Here is a 26,929-nt window from a genome sequence, read left to right as displayed (position 1 = left end):
GGGAATGGAAATCCCTGGTCCCCTACTGTGGATCAACCATGTCGCTTTCAAGTACTGTATGAGAACTCCAACCAGTGAATTATGTAGTTCATTCAAAGAGATTCGAATACCTTTGTATTCGAATCTTTTTGGTTCATTGACTTTAACGCTTCTGCCGCCCGTATCTGTCGATAGAAAAGTACACAACAAATTATGACGTAGTGCACAATGGTGTTCGACGGAGGGAAAGAATTTCTGAAGGGGAACTTATTTTTCATGACACCGGAAGTCCTTTAACTAGGGGGTTAGTGCTGCGCAGACACTGCAGTTGCAACGCACCCGAGCTGCATGTGCGAAGGTTTATTTTATGGGAAGATTTTTATTGACATGATATTGGGTACTATATTGTATAAGTGAGGTTTGCCAGAATGGTCAGTCGCGCTGTTTGGCTGTTTCGTAGATTAGAGGGATTGTTTGCGGTTTATAAACCTCCTGGTGTTCACTGGAAACTGGTCCGGGACAGCGTCGAGACCAACCTGCTCAAAGGTAGGCTTGTTTGGTTGCAGAGTGAAGATAAGGACTTAATTCGCGAGGGTCTGAAATTATTTAAATAAACTTCCCAACGACAAAACTACAATTCAACGTAATGGAATTAAGGAAAAATCTAACGACCGTTTTCCTAATAATATTAACCATTAATTTCTGCTTGAACAACATTAAAACAACACTTACATTTGCTCAGACGGCCTTCTCAGTTAAAAAATGGAACTCTCTCTCCTCCCATATTAAAACTTCCCCAGATTATCATTCTTTTTCCACAACGGATAAAGTTAAAATCTGGATAAAGGAAAATCAATTATGTAATCATCCATTTAAAACTCATAATATGAATTATTTTTGTTTTTATAAACAAAACCGTTGTAAACCGTTTTTAAATAATATATCCACTCTCTGATTATGTACATAGTGTACTGTATCTCTCTGCATTAATACCCACATTACAAACAACATATTTTGTTGTTCGTAATGTGGCTGTTAATGTACTTTTGCTCACCTGCCCAGGGACTGGGGATGAAAATGAGCTGTTTAGCTATATCCCTGTATCGTGCATTGGATTTAAAGCTTGAAGTTGTCCTTGAAGTTTCTTTATTATATTTTCTCCCTGTTAAATAAACTTTTAAAATAAACAAATAATTAAAAACTGAAAGGTGAGGGGGAAATTACAGTAATTTAAAATTAATCACTAACCATTCTGTGCTACCATCAACTATGCAACTTAAATCAAATAAATATGAAAATGCAACTGGGTAGTATTAGTATGGTTTGGCAAGGAGAATTTGAGTGTATTGGCACATTTGTCTGTACAGGTGAAAGCATCACATATCGTGCTCTGCTGCCTCCCATGGACATAGTATCTCAATAATATGGGGGTGTTTTTGAAAACCTGAGGCCCTCCACTTCTTGATATGGTGTCACTTATATCAAATAAGCATTATAGAAAATGTTCAACCATTCAGTGCCTAGATGACTTAGTGTATTCCTGAAAGCCTGGGACCCTCAGATATGGTGCCACTTATACAATTGGCACCATATCTGAAACTTTTCACTCCAAGGGAAACATTATTTTTTAAATTTTTTTTGTTTTTCATTTCAGTGATTATGACAGCCCAATGAGTAGAGCTAATATTTAAAGCGCCACCAGTTTCTATGACTTTTAAAAATGTTTCGGAGAACCTCTATATTCTCCTAAAACAAACCATTCATATTCTGGCTAACAAAGGTTGGTTGAAGGGACCATAAATATATTCTCTATTAGGTTTTTTCTCAAGAGGTCTAAGTATTAATCATTTATTTGGTCATTTAACCATCTTCAATTTTTTAATTAAATCTAGATCTTCTGGTGATATATTATTATATTATTATATTATTACCTGGATTTTGTGACAACAACATGAATTTTAAAAGGAATTTGATTCTGACATAGGCCAGTGCATATGTGGCTTATCTCCCTAAGTTTGAAATCATGTAGCTTTTCACACGGTTCCATCTTGTATTCTGCATTTCAAGCTTTTTTGATGCAAGTGACACCAAATCTGAAAAGTGGTGGGCGCAAGGGTCATGGGGTGGGATGTGGCGTCTCATGACCTTGACATTGCGACTCCGACTCATTGTCCACCTTATCTGTGCCAAGTCAGAAAATGCAGACATCCCATTTCGTATCGTGATTTCATTATGGCGTGTGCTATTTACAGCTGCGCTAATCGACCATCAAATAATAGTTCTGTGAAGTTTTTCCGGTGGCTGAGTCATTTTTACTTTATATTTTTACTAAATATGTCCTTTAGCCTACTTAACCAAATCATTAGTTGCCAGAAAGTGTCATCAGCTAACGCTTGCTATATAGAGGGTATGCACATGACGTCACAGTAAGTGGAAGTCACTGCGGTTACACCCACTGAGTGACAGAAAGACTATCAGTGGCAGCGTTAGCGTTCAGCTTGAATGCTGTGAAAACACAAAAAACACACCTAAAATGGGAAAGAGCTGTTGTGCGATTGACTGTACAAATATATTCAACAAGAAATCGGAGCTATCTTTTTACAGACTGCCAAAAGCTAAAGAAAAGAGAAGCAAATGGATTGCAGCAATTCGCAGAAACAACTGGAATCCAAGCACCGAAACGTGGATTTGCGGTTGTCATTTTGTGTCAGGTAGCTATCCATGATGATGAGCCTTGTGTTCTACAAACAAAGGGGGGATGGTTAGATAGTATTAGCTAGCCAAGCATATAAATTAAGGTATGATTTTACCCAAAAATCCAACATACCTGACACAAAATGACAACCGCAAATCCACGTTTCGGTGCCTGGATTCGAGCTGTTTCTGCGAATAGCAGCGATTAATTTGCTTCTCTTTTCTTTAGCTTTCGGCAGTCTATAGAAAGATAGCTTCGATTTCTTGTTGAATGTCCATGGACCACTGGGTCTTTGGTAAGTTGTAAGGATCATTGTCAAGTCCAACTGCCTTTAATTTAAGCAGATAATCGTTTGTTTTACTCCCGATTTTGCAGTTTCCTATACTAAAGGCAGCCATGTGGCAGCATGTTTTGCCACTCAGTCCCAACTGAGGCGGCGTATACCGGTGGGAAAGTGACGTCAATGCATACCCTCTATATGTTTTTTCCAGACCCACGGAGAGTCAATGGGTGACGTCACAGTGGCTTTGTCCATATTTTAATATTTTACAGTCTGTGGTCATAAGTCATGCATTCATTGTACTTCCACAAAATGGATCCCAGGTTTTCAAAATACCTCCATACTATTTAGATGCTTTATACAGGGGAGGCAAGAGACTATTAATTATTGGATGCATTTATCATATATTGGAAGCAATATATTGGAAGCATTAGGCACCTAATTTACCTAATTTGCCTTTTGTAGAATTGTTGAAACCCAGGCAAAAATGGCAATCAATTGTGATGATTATTTGATACAACTTTATTGCAAATCAAATATTATATTGTTATATGTGGTAAAAGGTCTTAGGTAATCAGAATGCACTTATTCTGTATTAATAGTCTTTTCAGATAATACATGCATGATATACACATTGCTTTAGGCATATATATTACACGACTCAAGCCCACTTCATTACACCATATTTAAACCTACGCCTACTGGTTGATTGTTATAGGATAAACTATCTATATTATATCTGGAGTTATTAGAAAACCTCAATAGTAACATTACTCGTTAATTATGACGAATATAAAATCAGTTTTATTTTCTCCAAATTAGAGTGATCTTGGTATTTCATATTTAGATTTTATGCATTTTTAACAAACAACATGGTAGAAATTTAAAAACTTTATGGAAAAAATACATAGCCTTTACATGTAAATGATACTCAGAAACGTAATTGGCATTATAACGAATAATTATTTTTAAATGTAAATTTAGCTAAGTTTGAAAACAAACTTCAAAATATACGTTTCTTGCGTTTGTGCAGGCGGACATTTATTTTAAACAATTTCTGAAGAATCTGCCTTCTTATTATGGATCACAGACGCTCTTTTCAGGGTACTTTGGTAGTGTGTACGAAACAAGCTAACTGCTAGCTACTGGTTATTTTGCATTTTCATTCTTGACATTTTATTAACTGGTCTGTGTTGTTGGGAATAATCAGAAATTATAAATTGCTAGTGTGCAACTGGCTTGGTACAGTAATTGATGCAGCAGCATTATTGAGGAAATTCTTGTATTACAGAGGTTGAACCCTCCACCTGCAATGTAATCCCAATGGGTGTTCCACACAGAAACTTCAAACAAAATTGGCATCTTTAACAGGTCATTTAACAAGGAAATATACATAATCAGTGTAGATAGAGCTGTTAAGTCATTCCAAAAGTGCACTGACCATTCAGCGATGTTACTTTTTTACTGTAGAAGTCAGAAATTATGCTAATTTGACTCAAGCTTTCTAACCACATTTAAGGCATTGTTACACATTTTTTCACAAGAAATACTAACTGTAAAATGTTTTGGGTGTTAACTGGTTATTTATTCATACGACTATATTTATATGTGTCCTAAAAACATTACAGCTGGCAGCATCCTGAGGGACATGGAATTCTACAGCCATTTCAGAAGCAAAATGACACCAAAAAATGGCAGTCACTAATTATTTAAAATAACCCCAGATGGGATTTTGTATTGCTGATATGAAATGTTATTCAAATTGCCAACCCCTGTCCTAGTTGTTCAATTCCAGTTCGTCCAAGTTATGCTGGGAAAGAGACCCTATAAAATGTTTTCTGACATGGCTAGACATCTAAACCTTGATTGACCAACAATATTTTTACATGTATATCTTTGCTGACGTCTTCTCTACAGTGTAGTATAAATCATTTTAGTTTTACAAATGGATATTTTTTTGTAATTGCGGTGAAAAGAAAACATGCATCACATTCTGGATTCCAAATTCCCAGCAGCTAGAATAGTGCCAAAGCCAGGTAACCTTTTTTTTCTGGTGAAAACTAATTTGAACAACATTTTTACATGTAGGCTATTTCTTCTCCAAGATCTTGTTTACAGTGTGGTATAAAGAATTTTAATTTTAAAAATGTTTTTTTATTACAGTGAAAAAGGGACGTGAACCTAGTCGATTTGAGTCCCCAACAGCAATGGAATTTTGAAGCCACAGGGCTGCTATCATATATTTTGGCATATATTGCATTTTGAGAGTACACATTATTATTAAATGTCACATCCCATAACAATATGTACAAGTAAATGCATACACAGTATTAGTTTTACTGTATGAATACCATAAAATATTGGTTGATATTGTTTAAGAAAAAACATTACCCCAACCTAAAAATCGCACAGGTGATGCTTTTCCCTCCAGTGGTATTGATTGCATGCCGATGCGGGATGCGTCTAATGTGTAACAATTCAAACAACAATTATGTTCTGGCAAGTTAGATGTTTATATGTTATTTGATTATACTGTAGCATTTATGCATGTATCACTTAATACATGATTAATAAACTGTCAATGTGTTTTCTGAAAGATCACCAAAACAGGTTTCACCTCCCTACCTGTATTAACGTACTTTATTAAACTTGTTAGGGGCAATTTGTTCCCTTTACCATAATACCAAATGGTGTACCACAATTAAAAATTGAGTGTTCTCGGGGAGAGTCTAGTCATTTACAGGCAGTACTTTAAATAGCAAGGGCTAAACGTGTATTCTAGAAAGAGCTGTTTTTCCTTCTTTTGAGTACGGTGGTCATGCTTGTGTGTTCGTCATACAATGTATTTGTAATCTGAACAGCGTTCAAAGGGTGCTATAGCTAATGGAGAACATGGTTCTGTTTTTTATCACAGGTATAAACTCTGCTTCACCACGGGAGCCAAGACAACAGGTCATGTTTCTCCCAGAGAGTACAGATGGATCTGGTGGATCTACAGAACTGACACTGACTGCAACCCGCCTCCCTGTTTTGGCGAACCACCCACTGGGTCAGTCTTGAACTCCCTGCCCGCATTTTTCCTTTTCTATATTTAATATTAATATTTTATCCAATCTTCTGTATAGCTTGTGCTCTAACAGTGTAAAGGGAAGGTGACGCCACAGAGATGTTGCATTAGGGCTGGACTGGAAAGATGCAATGCACTCCTGTAGAAAAACACTCTTTTCAAGTCAAGTTAAAAACATTCAGCCAGTCTTCTTAGATAAAAAATTAGCAGAACATGGATGGGCAGATGATCAAAATGTATTATTTAAGACCAGAAAAATAAGGAATAAGAAGAGAAAGAAATGCAGTAGAACCTTGGTGATTCACATACTCTGCCAGCGCTTAAAGCATGTCATGATTTAATTTGGTGCTCTTTCGTGCCCACCTTCCCTTCATTTATATATTCCCTCTGCCCATCAAAGAAATTTAATACATGGAAATTTAAAAGTAAATACATGGAAAGGTGTGGCTTCGTAATTACTTTGTAAGTATAGTGAAGGATAATTTAGAAGGTAAGTTCTAAAGGTGGGCTTGTACGTGGTAACTGTTCTTTTCTGCTCTTACCTTTCTCAGTGACAGGACCCCAGTTTCAGAAGTTGCGAGTAGGGGTGGGACACCGCTTGGATGTATTCTCATCAGGCGTACTAGGTATGTAACTATCAGACAAAATTTGTGGCACCATTTTAGGATGGTGAAGTACTGGTAATTTTGCTCCTGTTTTGTCATAATCATCCTCTTGTTCTCTGAGCTGATATTATAACTTTCTGTCTCTCAGTTCTGGGTGTGGGCCAAGGAAACAAGATGCTTGCTGACCTATACAATTCGAAAACAAGGGTAATTATTACTTTCGATTAGTATTTAATTATTCCCCTGTGTTTGGATATCTGAGTGAGAGACACTGTTAATAATTGGTCTGGTCATTCTGCAGGATTACACAGTGGAAGGAGAGTTTGGGCTTGCCACAGAGGATTTCTCCGACACAGGCCGACTTATTGAAAGAACCACATATGGTGAGCTAATTGTATTGATTTACTGCTGAACATTGACCAAATACATTTTGGAAAAACTGGTTTCCTGTTACACTGCACTTAATTACAGCAATTGATTGCGATGTTAACTCACTTCACCTGGTTGCTTGGGTCTGAACCACTGCAAAATTGCTACTGTTGTAAATAAAAACAACAGCTGTGTTCATTGTTTACATTCATTATGATGACATAAGGGGTTTTATTTTCTATCTGTGAATGAGGCATGATGTGCTTCACTCATCCTACTTTACTTTTTAACGCTCTTGTCCTCTCTATGGGACAGACAGCGTGCATGCATGTGTTAGGAGGGCAGGGCTTTGGAGAAAGAGCTAAGGGGAGGGGGTGGAAGGTTTTTTTTTTTTTTGTTCTTTTCAAAATCTAGCTCTCTAACACTTGTTCCTCCAAACATACATACTGCACCTTTAAAGAAACTGCAGCAAGTCCATGGTTTGTATCATAGAAATATAAAATGATCTTTAAAATGATGTTCTCTTGGCACATAGGTGACTTTGACATTAAACTTGGTGTTGGGCCCTTGCACAGGACTCAAGCTAAAATGTGAAAGAAAGCTTGCTTCCTTCAAAGATTGATAATGGTCAGACATATTGTAGCACTTGAAAACGAACATACAGTGCAAAGTAATTACGCAAAATGTATATTAGACTATATTAGCATAGAATATATTAGTCTATGACAGTGATGTAATTTGCCCTCATCTTAATGAATTTAAAATAAAAGTAAGCAACTTACTCTACAGATCACATCACACAAGATGACGTGGACAGAGTCTTGGCTATGATCCAGGGAGCCAATCAGAAAGCTCTGATCATGTAAGTCTTATCCAATGCACACATCCACATGCATCAAAGATGCACTTGATTGACATGAAATGTGCCCAATCCGCTGCTGTTGAAAACTTTGTTATATTAAATTACCCATAGTTTGCTCTCCTAGTGGTGACCTGGTGACGTTAGCCATAAAAATAATAGGCTAAAAATTAGTGCAGTATCAAGTAGGCCCACAAAGAAGCCGAAAACATACCACTTTATCCGTAGTGGGAGGAAGTTTTTTTTTCCACAATGTCACGTTCTAAATGTGTTTGCCTGGTCTGCCAAACCAGCATCGCCATTCCAAAGAAAAGGAACATGGCGAGGCATTTCAGAACACCACCAAAAACACGACTGATTCCCTTCCAAAAGTGAGCTTAGAAAGAAAAAAAGAAAAAACTTTGATCTCAGTTAATTGTCCAATGGTCCATTTTCACACGACCCAGCTCAAAAGCAAGGGCTGTCACAGAAGCATCATTCTGGGTGAGTCATGTTATTGTCAAACATGAGAAATAATTTCAAGATGGACAAATGATAAAAAAGGCCGATGCACAATTATGAATTTTTATTTGGATGGCATTTAAAAACATGATGGCAAAAGAAGAACTGCTTACAATTGTACCAATGAAAGAACCCTCGGGGAGGAGGACATTTTTCGTAAGGATTTTGGGATTTTGCAGAAAAAACAAAACCAATGTCTAATTTGGTTTCAGTCACCACTGATAGAGCACCTGCGATGGTAGGCCGTTCCAACGGGTTCATTGCAAAATGCAAGGAGGAGAGGAGGACACATTTCCTGACTTCTTTAATTATCACTGTATAATTCACCAACAAGCATGATGCATGAAAATGCTAAACATGGAAGATGTCATGGATGTGTTTTTGAAAAACATCCGTTCAATTCGGGCCATATCAAAGGCGTCTGTTTTGCTTTTCCCTGGAGGAAGCTGACTCTGAGCACACAGATCTCTTGCTGTACATGTATGTGAAATGGCTAAGTAGCAGGAGTGTAATGCTACAAGAGCGCACCAGAGTGCTCCTCCGGCACTTATTTTTAATAGCAAAAAAATTGCTCTTTTTAAAATGATCAACATATTGTCAATCCACGAAATAAAACGAATAAATGATATTAGGCCTATATCCCTTGATTAATACATTTTCTTATGAATAATTTTATAGGTATTTATGTTAAGTGATAACTGGCCAGACACTTTCCCTCCAGTATTCGGAGAATGGGAAATTGAAAATCTCTACCGGTGATTCAGGCTACCACGCACATGCTTATCGAGATTTCCTTGACTGCGCTGGCCAGCATCTTCCCAGGGAGCTTAGGGCCTTACTCAACTGCACAAAACTAATTCCGTGCAGCTCTGCAGAATGCATGCGCGGGTTTAGCCATATGACCATTTCGCCAACTCGAATGAAAATACTCATGAAACGAGCATCTGCTCCGATGTTGGTCAAACTTCATGGACCTCCTTTATCCAAATGGGATCCAACGCGTCACGTGACCACTTGATTCCGGTTCCACCGTTCAGCCGAAGACCCCCAGACAAGACCGATATCTGCCCCCATTAATGACGAGCCCGACCCTTTGTGGGACTTTCTTTAACGGTCAGAAAAGCACCCTGTCTTGATTTTGCATTTATAATTTGTTGTATTTTTACAGCCTACGCGTCTACCCGACATTTTCAACTCGTCCAGGCTACTTGATTGTGGACCATTCTGCAGGCTTTAATAATAAAGTGCCCTCTCTTTCTCTTGCGGTCTTCCCTTCTCTCCCTTTCTTCCTTCAGTGCGACATTGCCTATTTGGTTTTACAGCGCTCAGACTGGCTGGCCTACATCACTGCGTTCTTATCCAATCCTGCCCCGTCCTGTCTTCTTTGCTCATCTGTGACCAAGTACATGCGAGCAAATCGTCTGCGTTAGTGCCTATCACTGTCTGTGTGACTTCGACTTTTAAATACAGACAGTAATTCTCATTAGCCATCACTTAATGTGCTGTTGACATGTTTTCCGCTTTTGGTATTTAGCTTGGCCCTAATTTAGGGGTGGGCGATATGACAATATTAGATCATGAACGATTAAAATGTCTCCACGATCTGCCTTTCCAGAGAGATCGGGAGTATCGGCCTACAGTGAAACTGCACATACTATCAGTTGCACTGACAACGCTCATACAATGTTTTCTCAGCCAAACCTAAAAACTATTTGCTAGTCCCTGTTGCGCCTCCCCTAACAGACACACCAATAAACCCATAATAGCAAACAGTACGTAGCGCCTTGGATTTATTTTCCTCCCCCTTTTTATTTGACAACATAGTGGCATGGCTGACCACAGAGGAGTTGGTTCCTAAAAAATATTTGACATCTGTGATATGGAACTAGTTTTGGCACAAAACGCTGTTATTTGCAAAGTTTGCAAAGAAAATGTTCGCACATCGGATGGCAACGCGACTGGTGAGCTTAAAATTGGTGGGGCACAAAACTTTCCTTTAAACTAATCATTGATATCAACCTGTTTTCATTAATTTTCCTTTATTTTCAAGTATGCCAACGATCGGGCTAATCAAATGGCAAGTAGCCTAACACACAGCATCTTCATGCCGTGTTAGGGGAATTTTCATAAATTCAATTTATCCGTTAAAAATCAGTTTTAATCACCAAGTAGTCTGCACTTAAGAAACAGATCTGTTATCTACCGTGTTAACTTTCAGAATAACCAGAAAAAACAAAACCTTCACTTCAAGATTGTTTACAATCTACGCATTTCAGATATTTGCCATGAATACTGTCAGGGAAATTAGCGTTTCCCATCCCTGCATACCCAGAGGTGAGATTCTTCCCCAATAACATAGTCACAGCACTTTCAAAGATCAATAAGACTTATTCAACTTGCAAGGAGAAAAAAGAATGAGAGAGTACAAAACTCTCTGAAGTTTTAGATGCATAGGCCATTCCTTATATCCACAATCTCAGTAACTTTCCACTATGCACAGGAGGCGTGTTTCTCCTCACGCAAACAGCTGCACTCTGCCCTAATTAATCTTTACCCTCCTTAGCAGTGGATACCCCGTCTGACAACCTTGGTCTCCTAAATTTATTTAGTCTTCTGATAAGGTTGACCGTACAACAAATCCTCCAGGGTGCGGTGTCATCCACCAGGCATCCCAATGCCTGGTGGATAGAACAACCTGTTTTTTCTCACTTAGGCCTTGGTCATTTATCTTATGTTTACTGACCAGCTCTCAGACAGGGTGCCTTCTCACTTTCCAGAACTCAGAACAGACTATGCAAAGGTTTAAACACTTGATCAGAAACTATTTGCTATAAAGAGTATATTTCTAATCACTTACATTGGGATATATGGTATAACAATAATCAAGACAGTAATAAAGGATACATTTAATCATGTGATTGTCTCTGTTAACACACACATACTGTCAATCAGAAAATTAGTGCATGTATCCGCAAATAATGTTGATTAAAAATGTGCACAATTTCGTACTGCAAATGAAAATAAATGTAGGCTATAAGGCCTAGGCTACTCGCTAAAACTGCCTATTTGGGGAGAGCTGGCTATATATGATAGTATTGAGTAGCCTATTTTGTGGATTAATTGTATTGATACTCAAGGAAAATCGGGAAGTTTCTGCCACTGCTTAGTGATTAAAACGGATTTTTCCAAATTTCATTTATCATTTAATCTCCATAACACAATGCGAGGAAGCTGTATGTCACTTTCCAATTGATTAGTCAGATCGTTTGCATGCTTATTGTTAATCACTGAAAATTAATTAAGACAGTTTGAGATCAATGATTAGTTTAAAGGAAAGTTTTCCAATTTTCAGCACATCAGTCGCCGCTGAACACGACAAACCTTTTTAATCACCTCAAGAGAAAGGATTGTTGAATGTTAATACTTTGCAGAATTGCACTTGATTAAAATCTGGTACTTTGGGCCAAATGGTCTCTGTTATTCTTTTTATTTTAGGTTTTGTTTCCTTGAAGGGCAATATTTTCTTCAATAGGAATATTAGTTTGATTGCACTGTTCATTAACTTGCAAAATAGTCTTAAATACCAAAATCGTGATCATATCGTGGATCGTGATCATGCCTGAAAAAAATCGTTATGATATTTTTGCCATCTTCCACCCCTAGCCTAATTGTATTTGTTCAGCATAAACGTTTTCAAACTTGTGCTTGTTTTAAAATGCTCAATTTCATTTGACTTCTCTCAGTTCTCTGTGACCCATTGCGATCAATGTAGGCCTACATCCGCAACCACTGTCCATTTGGGCCTCTGCTGGACAGTTTTGGAATTTACTCACAGAAGAAAGGTATCCAAACATCAGAAAATGTGCCACCCCCTTGACAGAACTTTTTTTCTTGGCCCTATTTATGTGAATCAGAATTTTCCCACATGAAGATTATTAAATGTGAATACCGATACACCCTGATTGACATCCCTTCGGAGGCCTGTTTGAGGCTACCTACCAGCAGCTACTGTCCTTCCTATGCAAACCTGGTTGACTCCATTCAATGCAATTCATCAGAATAAGGTAGAGACCATGAAATCTATAAAATATTGAAATACATAGGGCTGTGGGCCTTTTGTGGCAATTCTAATATTGAAATTAAGGTGTGTATATATATAGTGGCATGGGATGGGGGTTTGCCTCCGAAGCGCCACACCCGACCAAGATGGTTCCATTGTGTCACCACCACCTAGCTGTTCTGCACCTGGGTCAGCACCGTGAGAGAAAATCCCTCGGGGGAGGATCACCAGAGTCAGTGTGTTAACCAGTGTCACCTAAAAGTGATTATTGTCCCCAACTGCCCCTCCTCAAGGGCAATGAACACAGGACATAAAACCCACCGTGCCCTCCAGAATCCAGCCTTGTCATAATGGGGTCTATTTTTTTCAGATTCTAGCGGATGTGTTCAGGGTTCCCTGCTAGAATCACGAGGGAGCCCTCACTGATCCACAAAACTTTTGACTTGGTTCTTTTTTGTTGAATGTTTGTTTCCTGAACGTTGTGTTAGGATTTATTGCTTATGTCTTGCATGTTGTCATTAAAATAAAAAGACCTCACGGTCAGTACATTGCACCTCCTGTCTGTTGCTTCTGTGCCACACCTCAGCCAGTGCCACAATGTTAATGTTAGAATTACCATGAAAGGCCTATGCAGTACACATTTTCAATGTCTTTTAGCAAAAGGAAAATTTTACTGGTTCTGATCACGTTGTGCTGGCCACTGGAAAAAGTAGATCGCAAGCCAAAAAAGTCTAGGTGCCCCTGGTCTAGGGTATCTATTCTGTGAAATTCATATTAAAATAGTGAAACAATTAAATTCTGTGTTGAAGCATCATTCCACTATGCTGAGAAATGGACCTAAAATAAAACTTAAAGTAGCCGTGTACTGTAAGTATCTAGCTACTGTGCTTCTTATCTGAATCAATTACATTTTGGGGAATTTGTTAAGACTTGATAGGTCACATTAGATCAGGGGTGCACAACTCGGGCTGACCTGCGTTCTGGTTTTTGTTCCAACTGATTATCATTTCTTACAGCTCTATAAAGTATGCTGTTTCACTCCAGTACTTAATCACAGTGAAATCTTGGATAAACTGGAAGACTGTGAATCTAGCTGTTGCTTATACACATGTCAAATCAAGATATGATTGGGCCAATTCAATAAATGTTGGGAAATGTTGGCACAAAATCCTGAAATGGATTGGCCCTTGTTGTGCATCCCTGCATTAGGTGGTTACTTACAATTGCATCTTAGCAGATTGTTTGTGGCTACAGAATTTCAATAACATTGCAGCAGAAAATGTCCTTGCCTGAAAAGAACAGTGAGGTGATGCACTGTAAACTGAAAGCAAAAAGACAGATTTTCTGCAAAAGGGCAGGTGCATGAACAATGGATATTTAGCTTTAAAAGATGTCTGTCATGAGCCTAATCAATTATAAACATTGGCTTCTTATTTATCATTAACTTTTGAGGTGATTTTCACAAAATCAGAAAGTAAATAATTATGAATTGCCATCAACTGTGTGTAGAAATATGTAAAATTCATATTTTTATTTGTGACAGTACAGATGGAATAAGAAATATTCCTGTATTTGCACGTTAATGCCATATAATAAATTGCAAGATGCATATTTAACAGTTTAGAATGACTTTTCACTGCATGTCAAAGCAGTTCATATCAGTAGATCATGTCCTTGTCTTTGTAATAAGCAATAAGAAATATGGCTACAATGAAACGCAACTCCAACAAATATTCTGTAATGTGCATCAGCTTATGTTTCACTTTTTAAACTTGGGAGGGGGGGGGGGGGGGGGGGTTATTGTTCATTTTGTTTTTCCTCATATGTACACTAGAGGGCACTTACTCGGCAGTTTATCTAACCTTGTACCTTGTGGAGCTGGCTGTGATAATGTCTTTATGCTTTTGCTGCAGTTTACACAACCTGCTAAGTCTATGTCTGTTTCACATTACTCTCTCTATGACGACCGTATTTCTTCAATCCCTCCTCTGGCTGCCAGCACTAAATCTCCAGTAACTGTGTTTCTCTGTAGGTACTCAAACGTTGACCTGTGCTCTCAACAGGCATATGAGCTGGCAGTGAAGGGGTCACTGTATCCACAGGGAAAATCTCCCCCTATTTTAACTGGCCTACGATGTCTGCACTTCAAGCCACCCCACTTTACCCTAGGTAAGACATAAAAAAGGTAATGTCTGGGGACATTCATGCTGTGTTACTGAATATCTGACAAAGAATGTATATCTGACAAAGAAAGTCTGAGAATAACTAATGTCAGCTTGCTGAACACACAGTCAGGCGTATAATCAGTTGCCCAGCGTTCAGCAAAACATGCAGCCAAGCCACATGGACTGAGGGCAACTTGGTTAGAGGAAGACATGTCCAGAGAATAGATTACATACTTTAGTTTTGACAATTGTATTTAAATAATATAAAAATATTCTAAATCATCAGTTTAAAATTTTTTGAAATCTTTTTTTCATTGAGTCTCTGCTCTAAAGCCTTTCTCTCTCTCTTTCTGTCCCTCCCCTTTACTCGCTGTGCAGAGATGCAGTGTGTGAATGAGACCCAGCGGTTCCTGCGCAGAGTGGTGCACGAGGTGGGCCTTGAGCTGCGTAGCACAGCTGTGTGCACAGGGGTCCGACGGACCCGCGATGGCCCCTTTACTCTGCAGGCTGCCCTCACGCACAAACATTGGACACTCCCTGAGATCACAGCAGCCGTACGCCAGTCCTGCTTGGCGTGGAGGACCCCCAGAGAACCCCAGCCCCAGAACCCTGGGCCAGACGGAATGAAGAGGAAGGAGCCAGCAGTGCCAGACTGATTGTCCATTTCCTCTCAGTTTTCTCAAATCTTTATGTAGAAAATACTCATTCCCAAGGAAAAGCTGCTACTGTTGCACTTACCTCAAGATGCTGTCTGTAGTTTCAAAGTTTTACCACAAGATAACACTGTGTGTTCCTTAGTTTATCAGTACCCAAATTACTAGGACTGAGTGAACCAGAACTACAGAAATCCTCCTTCCATCTTTGAACCCTCCTTGAAGTCTGTCCTACCAACAATAGTTATCTGTGGCCTTTGTCAGCATTGCATACTGGAAGCAGTCGAGAGGTTAATGGGGGAAATTAGCTGTTAATTATGAAACGCCAAAATATGAGGGTTTTTTTTGCCTGGATGTAAATCAGTCTTGTATGCTTTGTTGTTACTGCAATAAAAATAGTAACAACAGAAGGTGAACAGTGTATTACAGTATATTTCACCTTCTGTTGTTACTATTACCAATTTCTTGGGTTTCGGTTGCCAAATGATGCTATGTATATTTTTGTATTTAAATTGTATTAAAAGTATATTCCTATACTGAGTCATGCTGCAGTTCGATTTTAATTTTTGAAGTATAGTAGTGTTAACAGTCTTTCTGGATGTGCTGATTGTAGTCTCAGTTGAGATCACTGAAACATTGTGTGGTAGTGATACAACGTTGTCACTACATTGTGTCAGTATATCAGATTAATTTGCAATAGTTTTCCGATTGTGGACTGGCCTTTTTTTGGTGAAACAGGAAAATGTTTTTACTGGCTATGCAGCTTGCACATGGTGAAGGCATCTCTGTTCATAGCAAACCACTCACGTGCTTTGGGTAGTTGGAAGGTGTAGCTAAAAGTCTACAAGAAATGAGTTAAAACATTTACCCCATTTAATTTTTTGACAGCATTCAGGATTGATTAAAAACGGCAGTTGCCCTTTTGAAATTTCAAACTTGAGAGTATCTATAAAGAAAATTGGTACCACTCTTTTCAGTCATCCTGAACACATTCCACTCATTATGCTCAATGTGTTCCACCTGTTATGCTTGACGTGTTCCTCAATAACCCTGTGCTGTTCTTGACGGTCTTTTGAATGTATCGCTGCCCCATATTTTTGTGCAGACCTACCTGTTTTTCTGTCTTTCCAGATTACTCTGGTTTTGGTATATATTTGTAGAGCTTTAGATTGATAGTCCAGGGTTTTCATTGTTTCATACTCTTGTTGTGCTGCTGAAGCTTATGATTCCCATTTGATGCTGGCAGAAGAAATCTTTTTTTTTACCTAATTTGTTTACCTAATAATTCCAAGAAGGGTGGATCCAAGACCCATTTATTGTTGATGTCCAGTTTGGGGATCACTCCTCAATTTAGTATTGACATAGTCAGAACATGCTGCATTCTACACTATTACACTGGCAGTTTTCCATTGTGGAAGTAAACTGAGAAGAAACTAATAAATTGTCAGTGTGAGAGTAAGTATGATGTGTGCTTCAGAAGAATGAGAATGAGTATGGCCTTCAAAGTGCCTGACAAAATATCAAGTAGAACTAAGTTCCTTGCAAGAATGGCTAAGCTGAGCTTAGTATGTTGGCTTGATTCTGTGCCATTATAGCCACGTTTCCACCAAAAGTACCCGGAACTTTTAGTCCCAGGAACTACTTTTCAAGGAACTAAAAGGTTCCTTCAGCCCATTGTTGTCTGCGTTTCCACCGCGGTCTAAAGTCCCGCGAAGATTAGGCAAATTAGCCCACTGACGTATGAAAAAGCGACATTGTCGTCGGTCCATCTGTCCTATGATTTCTTCTGTAACCCCATACTACCACCGAAGTAGCCTACATTATTTTCTAATAACCGGGACAGCACGGAGGGGTTTATTCCACTTATATACAACGGGTTACCAACAATGACTATATATGGTTACTTTTGTATTTATTGATTTTTATCGATTTAATCACCTGGAATTGAAATATTCTTCTGCAGCCGTTTGGGCATATTTTACCGTCAAGCAAAACTGTTGTTGGTAGTTGAACTTGGACTGTTGTTATGCAACAAATAGGATATAACAGGCCAATAGTCAGATTGTAACTGTTTTATATATCCTGTCAAACACTTTATGCGAACATTCACTTTCATGTCTTGACATCTGAGGCGACAGAATGCATTCACATTTCCAATATAACTGGCAACAACAGCAGAAAACATGCACACGTTGTAAACAATTTGCTGTTTACTTTCTCATCGTCAATTCCATATAGGCTAATCGCAAAATGACAAGAATAGAACGAAAACTCGGACTTGCGTGAAAATTTAAATTAGCAGCGGTACAGCCACCGTTTGCTTTCCTTCAAAGTTACTGCTAGCCGAGCAGCGAAGTGTGCCCTCCAGATGCGAACCATGCACCATAAATTAGTCCATAGTCTTCCTGGTCTTTTTGTGGAATTGAAGAATGGCAGAGTAAAATTACAACAGTCTGAAAAATCTAAATGGACGATTACTAGAATTAACCTGTTATTTTACCCTGACAAAAAGTGCGGAAGGTGATTTCCAGTTTGCTTTTACTGTATCACCAATGTGAATTACGCAGAACTACCGCATACCTCACATAACTGTATCAAACGTTTTGAGTCAATTACAACGGGCTAACAAAGAAAATCCGGAAGACAATATTCAGCAACCGAATTAATCCGTTTGAATGTTTTGGTACGTAATATGCTGTCCCAGCACGAATGCTTAGCATTTTATAAAACGAATACTAAAGCAAGAAACGAACAGAAGAGCACACGTTATAATTCCAAGACGTTGGCAGGCTATAACCAAAACTAGGCTACTGCGCCGCATAACATACATGCCGCGGCTTTGCAAGTTTGATTTGAAGTTATTATGAAAATAAATCGGTTTGCAGCTGCAGATTTTTAAACATGGCGGTTGAAATAAAACACTGCAAGTAGTCGACCAATCAGAAATTTTCACCGCTTGCGCTCCACCCCAAAGGTTCCGGTACTTTTGGAAAGTACTACCCCCCGAGCAGGAACTTTTTTGGGGGTAAAATAAAGCCCCCGGAACTAAGACCCTAGTTCCTGCGGTGGAAACGCACTGAATTCCTCAAAAGGTTCCTAGTTCCAGGGTAAAGTTCCTGTGGTGGAAACACGGCTTATGACTATGTTAACTGCACTTGGAGTGGCCTGACAAAGGGCCTAAAAAAACATGCTGATCCGGGTGACAATGGAAATTGACTGGAAGGCCAACATAGGAAGGGAACATTTCAGGCGATTAGGTTTGCTTCCTTTTCAGGCTTTGGCTGTGGCACTGCAGCTTAGCAATGATTTTAAAGTGATTAACAATAATCACTGATGCGCCCTGTGTTCCAGGGGCTCTGAATGGAACAAGTTACTCATAAAGTAAAAGCCTGGCTGCTTAAAAAAAAAAAGTGCAAGTGTTGTAGCAGAGGTTGTACACCTCCACTTGGAGTTTACTGGTTGAGGTGGCTAATATGGACAGGAATGATTCCGGTTAGAGAATCTGGCTCCAGAGGAGTGATATATTTTATTCTCGTGAAACAAATGCAGTTGCCATTATGACAGAGAAAGCAATGATGGATTTGAACAGAATATTAGCAAATTATGGTAGGTTGGGTAGGCATTCGTTTGTGTGTGTGTGTCTGGTATTAGTTGCATGAACGCACAAGCATTAAACAAAATTTGGGAAGTTTCCATAAATGGCTCCCGCTCTCACAGCACACATGCCAAACTAAACCAAAAAGCTGTTTCATAGAAAAAACCATGCCAGGACACTAGGTGTCGCTGATATGCTTTCTCACAAGTGTAATTGCTTGGAGGCAAAAATGGATGTAATTGTTTTTTGACATTATTTTTGTGTAGTCATCTTACCTCCACTGCTGTTGTTTACCATCAAAGGAAATATATTTTTTACTTTGTGCCATCCTTGACAATGCAAGACTAGTTCTCAAAAACTAACCAATCCCACTTGTTGGATTTGTGCCCCTTATGAAGGTTTAAGATGAAACATTGATATCAGATTAAAAAATAATGCAAAAACAATGTCACACAATCTGGTACAGTACCTAAATGTGTAATTATTAACTCTTGTAGGTTTTTCTGTACTCTACAGTATGTAATGTTTTCACGTATGTACCTTCAATAGCTCAGATTTTTTGTAAACTTTTAATATTTTCAAAACGGCCTCATTTGACTAAAGATTTGTGGAACAACATCCTTAAAAATTTAAAAATGGCAGTTAAACAAGAGGCAATTACAATTGTAACTGCTTGGGTAGTTACCTAGGGAAATACTAATGTTAAAGCTGGTGAATTACATTTACTGTCTGCCATTTAAAACCATCTCTTGTGCCAAAGTTTATGACTTGCTACTGTAGCTGATACGCTAAGGTAACAAACTAGCATTAGCCAAGTACTTTAGCCAGTGACAGAGCTTGCTATAGAAAAAAAAACTTCTAGCTAATAGCTATGGTTTGGCAAACAGTTTACTACTTTAGGTTCGGTTGCAACAAGCAAAGATACCTCTTGGTCATCCAGTTGAAATGGAATTTAATTTGATTGGATTTAAAAGTTCAAATGATAAATTCAACATTACATAGAACAAAATGCCACAGGAAAAAATCTTTAATATCCTGAGAGAAGAGCGAGTTATGAGGATGAGCATCTTCTTTACTAAAATGTCTTCCAAAGTGTTCACTCTGTCTTGTTCTTGCTAGCTGATGGGTCAGGGTTGTGCCAGCTCCAGTACTGTCAGAGAGGAAAGATGGCAGGCAGCACTTCCCCACAGCGGGCACTCACTCTTATGCTGGATAGATGGTCTCCTCTGGTTGGCCCTATATTCAAGATGGCAACTGGAATTCTTCTTTCACTAGCAGCCAGAAGGAATCTGTACCCAGAATACACCTGAAAAACATACATTACATACATTACAATGTACCTTGAGGCACTCAATATGATCGTCAGCATTAAGCGTCTAAAGCTCCTTCACTGAGGTCTATGGTAATAATGGATTTTACCGAATTTCTTGATTAAATTATTTCCTGAATCAATGTCTAAATATATTATCTTGTCCAGCTGCATTGAAATGTGGCTGGGAACTGTCTAATTTCTAATTATATTATTGAAATGAATTAATTATATTATAATACTGTATTGCAGTGTATTTTCAAATGAACCATTATATTTAATTTGCTATTATGTGGCTAAATATGGTAAAAATAGATACTCTGTATATATTCCCCAAGGATACAGTTGAGGCCAAACATTTACATACACCTAGGCTAAAGATATTCAAACTGAGTTTTTCACAGCTCCGCACATTTCATGTTACCATACATTTCTTTTGGCAAGTCAATTAGGGCATCTACTGTGTTCACATCAGAGGTCATTTTAAAACAATTGATTAGAGACAAATTTATTTTAGCTTTAAGTCACTATATCAGAATTCCAGTGGGTCAAAAGTTTATCTGCACCAAGTTGACTGTCTCTTTAAACAGTCTGGAAGATTACAGAAATTGATGTAATGACTTTTTAGAAGCTTCTGATTGGCCAATTGTCATAATTAGGAGTCAATTGGCACCTGTGGCTGTATTTAAGGGCCTAAGTTTAGAGCCACTGCATTTTTTGCCGTTGATACCATGAGAAAATCCAAGCAACTCAGCCAAGACCTCAGAAAAAAAATTGTTGACCTCCACAAGTCCGGTTCCTCCTTCGGAGCAATTTTCAAACAACTGAAGGTACCATGAGCATCTGTACAAATAATTGTATGCAAATATAAAACTCTTGGGACCACACAGACACTGCATCGTTCAGGAAGGAGGCACAAATTAACTCCCAGGGTTGAATGAACTTTGGTCCGAAAGGTTCAACTGAACGCCAAGACAACAACAAAGGAACTGGTTAAGGAGTTTTTGAGGCATCAGGTACCAAAGTATCTACATCCACCATTAAGATAATCCTACAGCGCCATGCCCTGAAAGGCTGTCACGCAAGGAAAATGCCTCTACTCCAAGACCGGCATAAAAAAGCCAGAATAAAGTTTTCAGGGGATCACCAGGACGAAGAGCCTTTTGGAGGAGTGTTCTCCGGTCAGATGAAACAAAAATTGAACTTTTTGGCCATAATGATCAGCACTATGTATGGAGGAAAAAGGGTAAGGCTTTTAATCTGAAGAACACCATCCCATCTGTGAAGCATGGCGGTTTGAATGTCTTTAGCCTAGGTGTATGTAAACTTTTGGCCTCAACTGTATATGTATGCCATATACATACAGTATATGTACACTACATTTCCAGATGTACGTGGACACCCCTTCTAATTGGTGGTTCGACTATTTCACCCACACTCATTCTAATGAACTATTATATTTCACACTCAATTTGCAATTGTGTGGCTAAATCTGATTAAAAAAAGATACTCAGTATATAGGCTATTTCCCAAAGATATGTTTGTGCCACAAACATATATGTACACTAAGATCCAAACGTATGTGGACACTCCTTCTAATTAGTGGTTCGGTTATTTCAGCCACACCCATTGCTAACAAGTGCATAAAATCAAGCACACAGCCATGCAATCTCCATTGACAAACACTGGCAGTAGAATGGGACGTACTGTAGAGCTCAGTGACTCAACGTGGCACTGTCATAGGATTTCAACTTTCCAACAAGTCAGTCCGTCAAATTTCTGCCCTGCTAGAGCTGACCCAGTCAACTGTAAGTGCTGTTATTGTCAAGTGGAAACAGGAGCAAAAACAGCTCAGCTGCAAAGTGCTAGGCCACACAACCTCAGAACGGGACCACCGAAAGCTGAAGCTTGTACTACATAAAAATCATCTGTCCTTGGTTGCAATTCTCACTACAGAGTTCCAAACTACCTCTGGAAACAATGTCAGGACAATAACTGTTTGTCAAGAGCTTCATGAAATTCATGGGTTTCCATGGCCAAACAGTCGTACAATAGCCTAAGATCACCGTGTGCAATGCCAAGCATCAGCTGGAATGGTGTAAAGCACATCACCATTGGACTCAGGAACAGTGGAAACACATTCTCTGGAGTGAGAAATCACACTTCACTTCATAAATCAGATCTGGCAGTCTGACGGGCGAATCTGGGTTCGACTGAATGCATAGTGCCAACTGTAAACTTTGGTGGAGGAGGAATAATGGTCTGGGGCTTTTTTTCATGGTTTGGGCTAAGCCCCTTAGTTCCAGCAAAAGAAAATCTTAATGCTACAGCAAACTATGACAGAGCATTGTGCACTCCAACTTTGTGGCAACAGTTTGGGAAGGGCCTTTCCTGTTTCAGCATGACAATGCCCCCATGCACACAGCGAGGTCCACAAAGAAATGGTTTGCTGAGTTTGGTGGGAAAGAACTTGATTGGCCAACACAGAGTCCTGACCTCTACCCCATCAAACACCTTTGGGATGAATTGGAATGACTGTGAGCCAGGCCTTACACCCAACATCAGTGCCTGATCTCACTAATGCTCCATGTTATAAAATTTACTGGAAAGCCTTCCCAGAAGAGTGGAGGCTGTTACAGTAGCAAAATAAATATTAATGCCCATTGGTTTGGAACGAGATGTTCAACAATTACATATAGGTGTGATTAAGTGTCCACATAACCTTTGGAAATGTAGTGTATTTGTGTATCCTACCACCTATATATATAGCTACTAAGTTCTGAAGTGAAGAATTTCAGCCTCCATTGGTGCTGCTTTTTGTGTCACAATCCATAGCAACAGAAATGTACAGTAGATGGAAGCTAGTGCATCCAACAAATCAGAGAACAGAATAAGGCAGTGATAAGGAGATACCACTGTAATATCATGGATGCTATGTTAACATACTCATGCAGAGCCTACTACTGATACAGACTTTGGTAGACAAGGAAGCCCCTAATATGAAATGTATTCGCTTGTAGACAAAATATTCTTGCATGAGCGCACAATACCTCTGTTTGCACACACAGTAAACTGTGGCTAGAGTATGCAGTAGTATTTCCAAGTATTGCCTAGTTTTTCATCCGAAAAGGGTAATGGTATAAACTGGATAGCTTTCTACCTAGCCAGCCTTAGTACCTATCTATAGATTGCTGGTTTACAAATCATAACACAAATATATGTCTGTAGTTTGTCTGTAGTTAAATTAGTAGTTTGTCAGTAGATAGAAATGTCAAATTTGTCAACAATTTGCAATAAAATTAGAAATAGATAACTAATGTATCCACATTTCTAAAAAAGCATTTTGCAAATGAACTAGCTAGCCATTTAGCATACTAGTATCCAAACTTAACTTCAAAATTGTGATATATTTAGCTATGTGTAGCCAGAGTGATTACCACTCTATTGTAAACAGACATTTATTCATAAGATCCAATCCAGTACATACACATTCATGTCCTTGAGTTTGAGGAATTACAGAGAACTGATTTGCTGCCCTGTCTTACAAAAAAGAAACCAAGAACACAATGTCTTGCGCATTCTTATAAGTTTTAACAAATTTATATGTATTGATCATTTTCAGTCTATTGACAATAAGAATGTTTTATCCCCAAACCTTAAAAAGATGCAATGCTAACAGCAGCTTTTATTAATTGTTCCCTGATATGCAGAATATTACAGTTAAAACTTGGTAATCGGTACCTGCATTGAGGAGCCAGCGACTAATACTCCATCTGATTCCTCCAGCTTTTTCAGCACCAAGTTCACAGTTTCTCTGTTCACCGTGTCCCCAAAGAATGTGACCTCTGGCTTCAGTATGCCCCCACAACTCTCACAGGATGGGACCCGAAAGTGCTGGACCTGTTCATCTGAGAGGAAAACATCCCCATCTGGGGCAACCCCTCTTGACTTTGCCACCCATCCTGGATTGAGGGCTGTAAAGCGGTCCTGCAGTGTTTCTCGAGCACAGAGGGACCCACATCCTAGACATACCACCCTGTGGAAGAGAAATCCATATTCAGATACACAATGAATTCCAGACACACGAATGCTGGGGCTGTAGGCAAGATTTAGCCAGTAAATTTACTCTTTGTGAACAGTCAGTTTTGTATCCAACTTCACTTATTGTAATACAATTAATAAAATATAATTGAAGAAAGAAGCTTTGAAATAATTTAACAAATGGAGGAATATCATTTTCAATTCATGTAACATTTTCCAAATAAACACTACTGCCTTTGATATTTTGAGCATATTGAATGCTTAACATTGTTTTAAGTAAAAATGAAGAGAGAAATAAACACTTAGTCTAAATAAATTGTTTACTGTAAAAGCTATGTAAACTGCTAACAATAGAATTAACCATTAAAATTTAATTGGGTTGCAGTATTAAAATATAATAAATTAATAACTTGAGTAGCAGGTATTTGGTGACATTTTGATATGTTGAATGATGATTAATGAGTTAAACTTTTATCAGACATCATACATAGGGTACATGTGCTGCAGCTTGCGTCTGGTTAAAAGCTAAAAAACAAGCAAAAAAAACTTAGCGATTACAGTACATTTGCTTCCATGAGATCACATCATTCAAACTGCACACCAGACTAGAGTGCAAGTTGTTTTTTTCTAGTTAAAGCATTATTCCATGTCTTGCATAGTCACATAAAAATAAACTTTCTGTTTTAAACCTTCTCATTTCTCATTTAACACTCATGACACTAAAGCAAAGAAAGCCATAATTCAATGATCATGCATCTCCAACTCAACGCTTCAATGGGTTCACATATAGGTTTGCTGTTAACTAAATAGCTTCCTGTAACTAGGAAATGAAACCATTTACAAACCTATGAGTTGTAGCAATGAAAAACAAATAGAAACCTTTGTGTCTAAGTGATAGATTAAAACATTTTAATATATCTGTAACCAACACCAGCGGTGCTTGTCCAGGTGATTTTCTAGGTAATCAAATTAAACAAAATTAATTAGGCTACATCCTTAATGCTTTATTACATTCGTAGGATGATATAAAGTCACCCTGTGCCACAACAAAATTGAACTGAATCTGAGCTGGCTACAATTAGCCACACAAATAATCCTCAGATTCTCTTCCCCATTGTTCCACACAGGCATACAGTTTGCAGTCAGAACCCTAATTAACGCTCGCTGGATGTGACATACAACAAACCAGATGATATCAAGCAGTATACAGAATCAACGCAAACGCAACACAAACAACAAACACTTTGCAGTAGCCGCTCACAGTTTGCATGTCACCAGCTAAGCATTGCCACTGGTGATACCGTGGTGATACACAATTCATGTGTATTTTCCATAATGAAGTAAGTAATCAATTTTCCATAACGAGGCATTACGTTAAAGGTCAAGGAAACTGAAATCTGTGAATTCTTTGCTGATGTGTTGTTTTTATATTTTTTTTTTTTGCATTCTCAAACATTTGTATTTTAAACGATTCTGGCAAAAAATGTATGAAGGCCTGTGCCAAAATTGGCTTGCTTTCCCGCTTGGCTATACACCAGATTTTCTGTAGGCAGGGTTAACTGGGTGTTGGTTACATACCAAAAATAACAAGCCCAATGAAATCCTTCCCACATGTAATAGTTAAATTATGCTCTTGCCACTGTTTAGTGCGGACAATCTAAACAACGTTGAAAATGCCTAAGCATTGCCCCTTCTCTGGATGCAGAGAAAGGAACCGCTTTTTTCTCTTCCCAAAAATAAAGATACTCACAAAGAAAGGGTGTTATTTCTGGAGCCACAGGCACTGCAATATTGCAAGAACCCATACAGTTAGTATTTAATGCCCATTTTTGCCCTGAACTTGTCGCAGAACAATCCGTGGTGAATCAGTAAGTAGGCCTAGCATTAGCTAGCGAGAATTAAATAGCTTTCAAGTTTAGAAATGTGCAATCAAAGGCTTTCTTTGTTCGGATGTAATGTCCAGAGTTTCAGACTGCTGTAGAGTCTAAGGTTAGTGTACATTAGCTCAGTGTTACAACGTTATTACACATTGAATGAGCTTCAGGTTTAACTACAATGGTAATGCCTAATTTCTGTTTCTTTCTTCCATTTTGTCTGGTAGTGTAATGTTACCACATGGGATAATCTGCTATAACCAGCTCAATCTAGCAAAAGGATATGGTTTACATATGATGTGTCTTACGGATATGAATGTTAATAATTGCGGGATACATCACCACTCTGTCCTTGTCTGCTGAACAGGTCACGACAATTGTGTTCCAATTTAATGCTTATAACTGGGTCAAAAACTTGAAAGAAATATCAAGACAATTAATTGTCACTTCTGGGGAATATACCCACAATTTGAATCCAGTTTATGAACCTTTAAATAGAACCAGTTGTTTCGGATAAAATGATTCAAATCAACTAGCAAGAGATCGAGCTAGAAAGCTTACAATATGTCAACTATCCAGCTAATACATACACTACCCATACACTTGTTTAACATTAAAGTTAGTTAACCCCTTTGTGCAGATGCCAAATCTGGCCAATCCTCACCCACTTAGGGGGTGTTCTATTTAAGGCTTTATAACTGTTCTGGATCTTAAACGCCTTGATCACAAGTGTTCAAGGGTGATATGCAGAAATACAAAAGATCTATGAAGCAAAAAGTAAGCAGTGTACCCTGGTTTCCCTTAGTGTCTCCAAATCTACCCAAACATAATCATGTATTTCACTACAAATCAACAGTTTTGACTTGTGTAACTCACT

General features: G+C 38.5%; 2 protein-coding genes across 6 annotated transcripts in view; one reads left to right on the top strand and one right to left on the bottom strand.

Annotated features, from left to right (window-relative positions):
- Window positions 1-269: 269 nt before the first annotated feature.
- Window positions 270-15,773, top strand: trub2 (TruB pseudouridine (psi) synthase family member 2). Its single transcript, XM_064296291.1, has 8 exons — window positions 270-525; window positions 5,869-6,003; window positions 6,573-6,647; window positions 6,775-6,833; window positions 6,928-7,009; window positions 7,785-7,857; window positions 14,448-14,584; window positions 14,959-15,773. The coding sequence occupies exons 1-8, from the start codon at window positions 408-410 to the stop codon at window positions 15,234-15,236; spliced, it is 957 nt and encodes a 318-aa protein (XP_064152361.1). The 5' UTR covers window positions 270-407; the 3' UTR covers window positions 15,237-15,773.
- Window positions 15,774-19,763: 3,990 nt separating this feature from the next.
- sxph (saxiphilin) overlaps window positions 19,764-26,929 on the bottom strand; it is a 66,626-nt gene continuing 59,460 nt past the window's right edge. For all 5 annotated transcript variants that reach the window (XM_064296290.1, XM_064296287.1, XM_064296286.1 and 2 more), the window contains 2 exons: window positions 23,879-24,173; window positions 19,764-20,134 (listed from right to left, as the gene is read on the bottom strand). In XM_064296290.1, the coding sequence (XP_064152360.1) occupies window positions 19,982-20,134; window positions 23,879-24,173 (448 nt within the window). In that variant the 3' untranslated portion in view covers window positions 19,764-19,981. The remainder of the gene's footprint in view (window positions 20,135-23,878; window positions 24,174-26,929) is intronic.

The sequence above is a fragment of the Anguilla rostrata genome, chromosome 10 (assembly GCF_018555375.3).
Source record: "Anguilla rostrata isolate EN2019 chromosome 10, ASM1855537v3, whole genome shotgun sequence".
NCBI lineage: Eukaryota > Metazoa > Chordata > Actinopteri > Anguilliformes > Anguillidae > Anguilla > Anguilla rostrata.
Note: the sequence above shows the minus strand (reverse complement) of the source record. Positions and strands in the feature narration are given on the sequence as shown.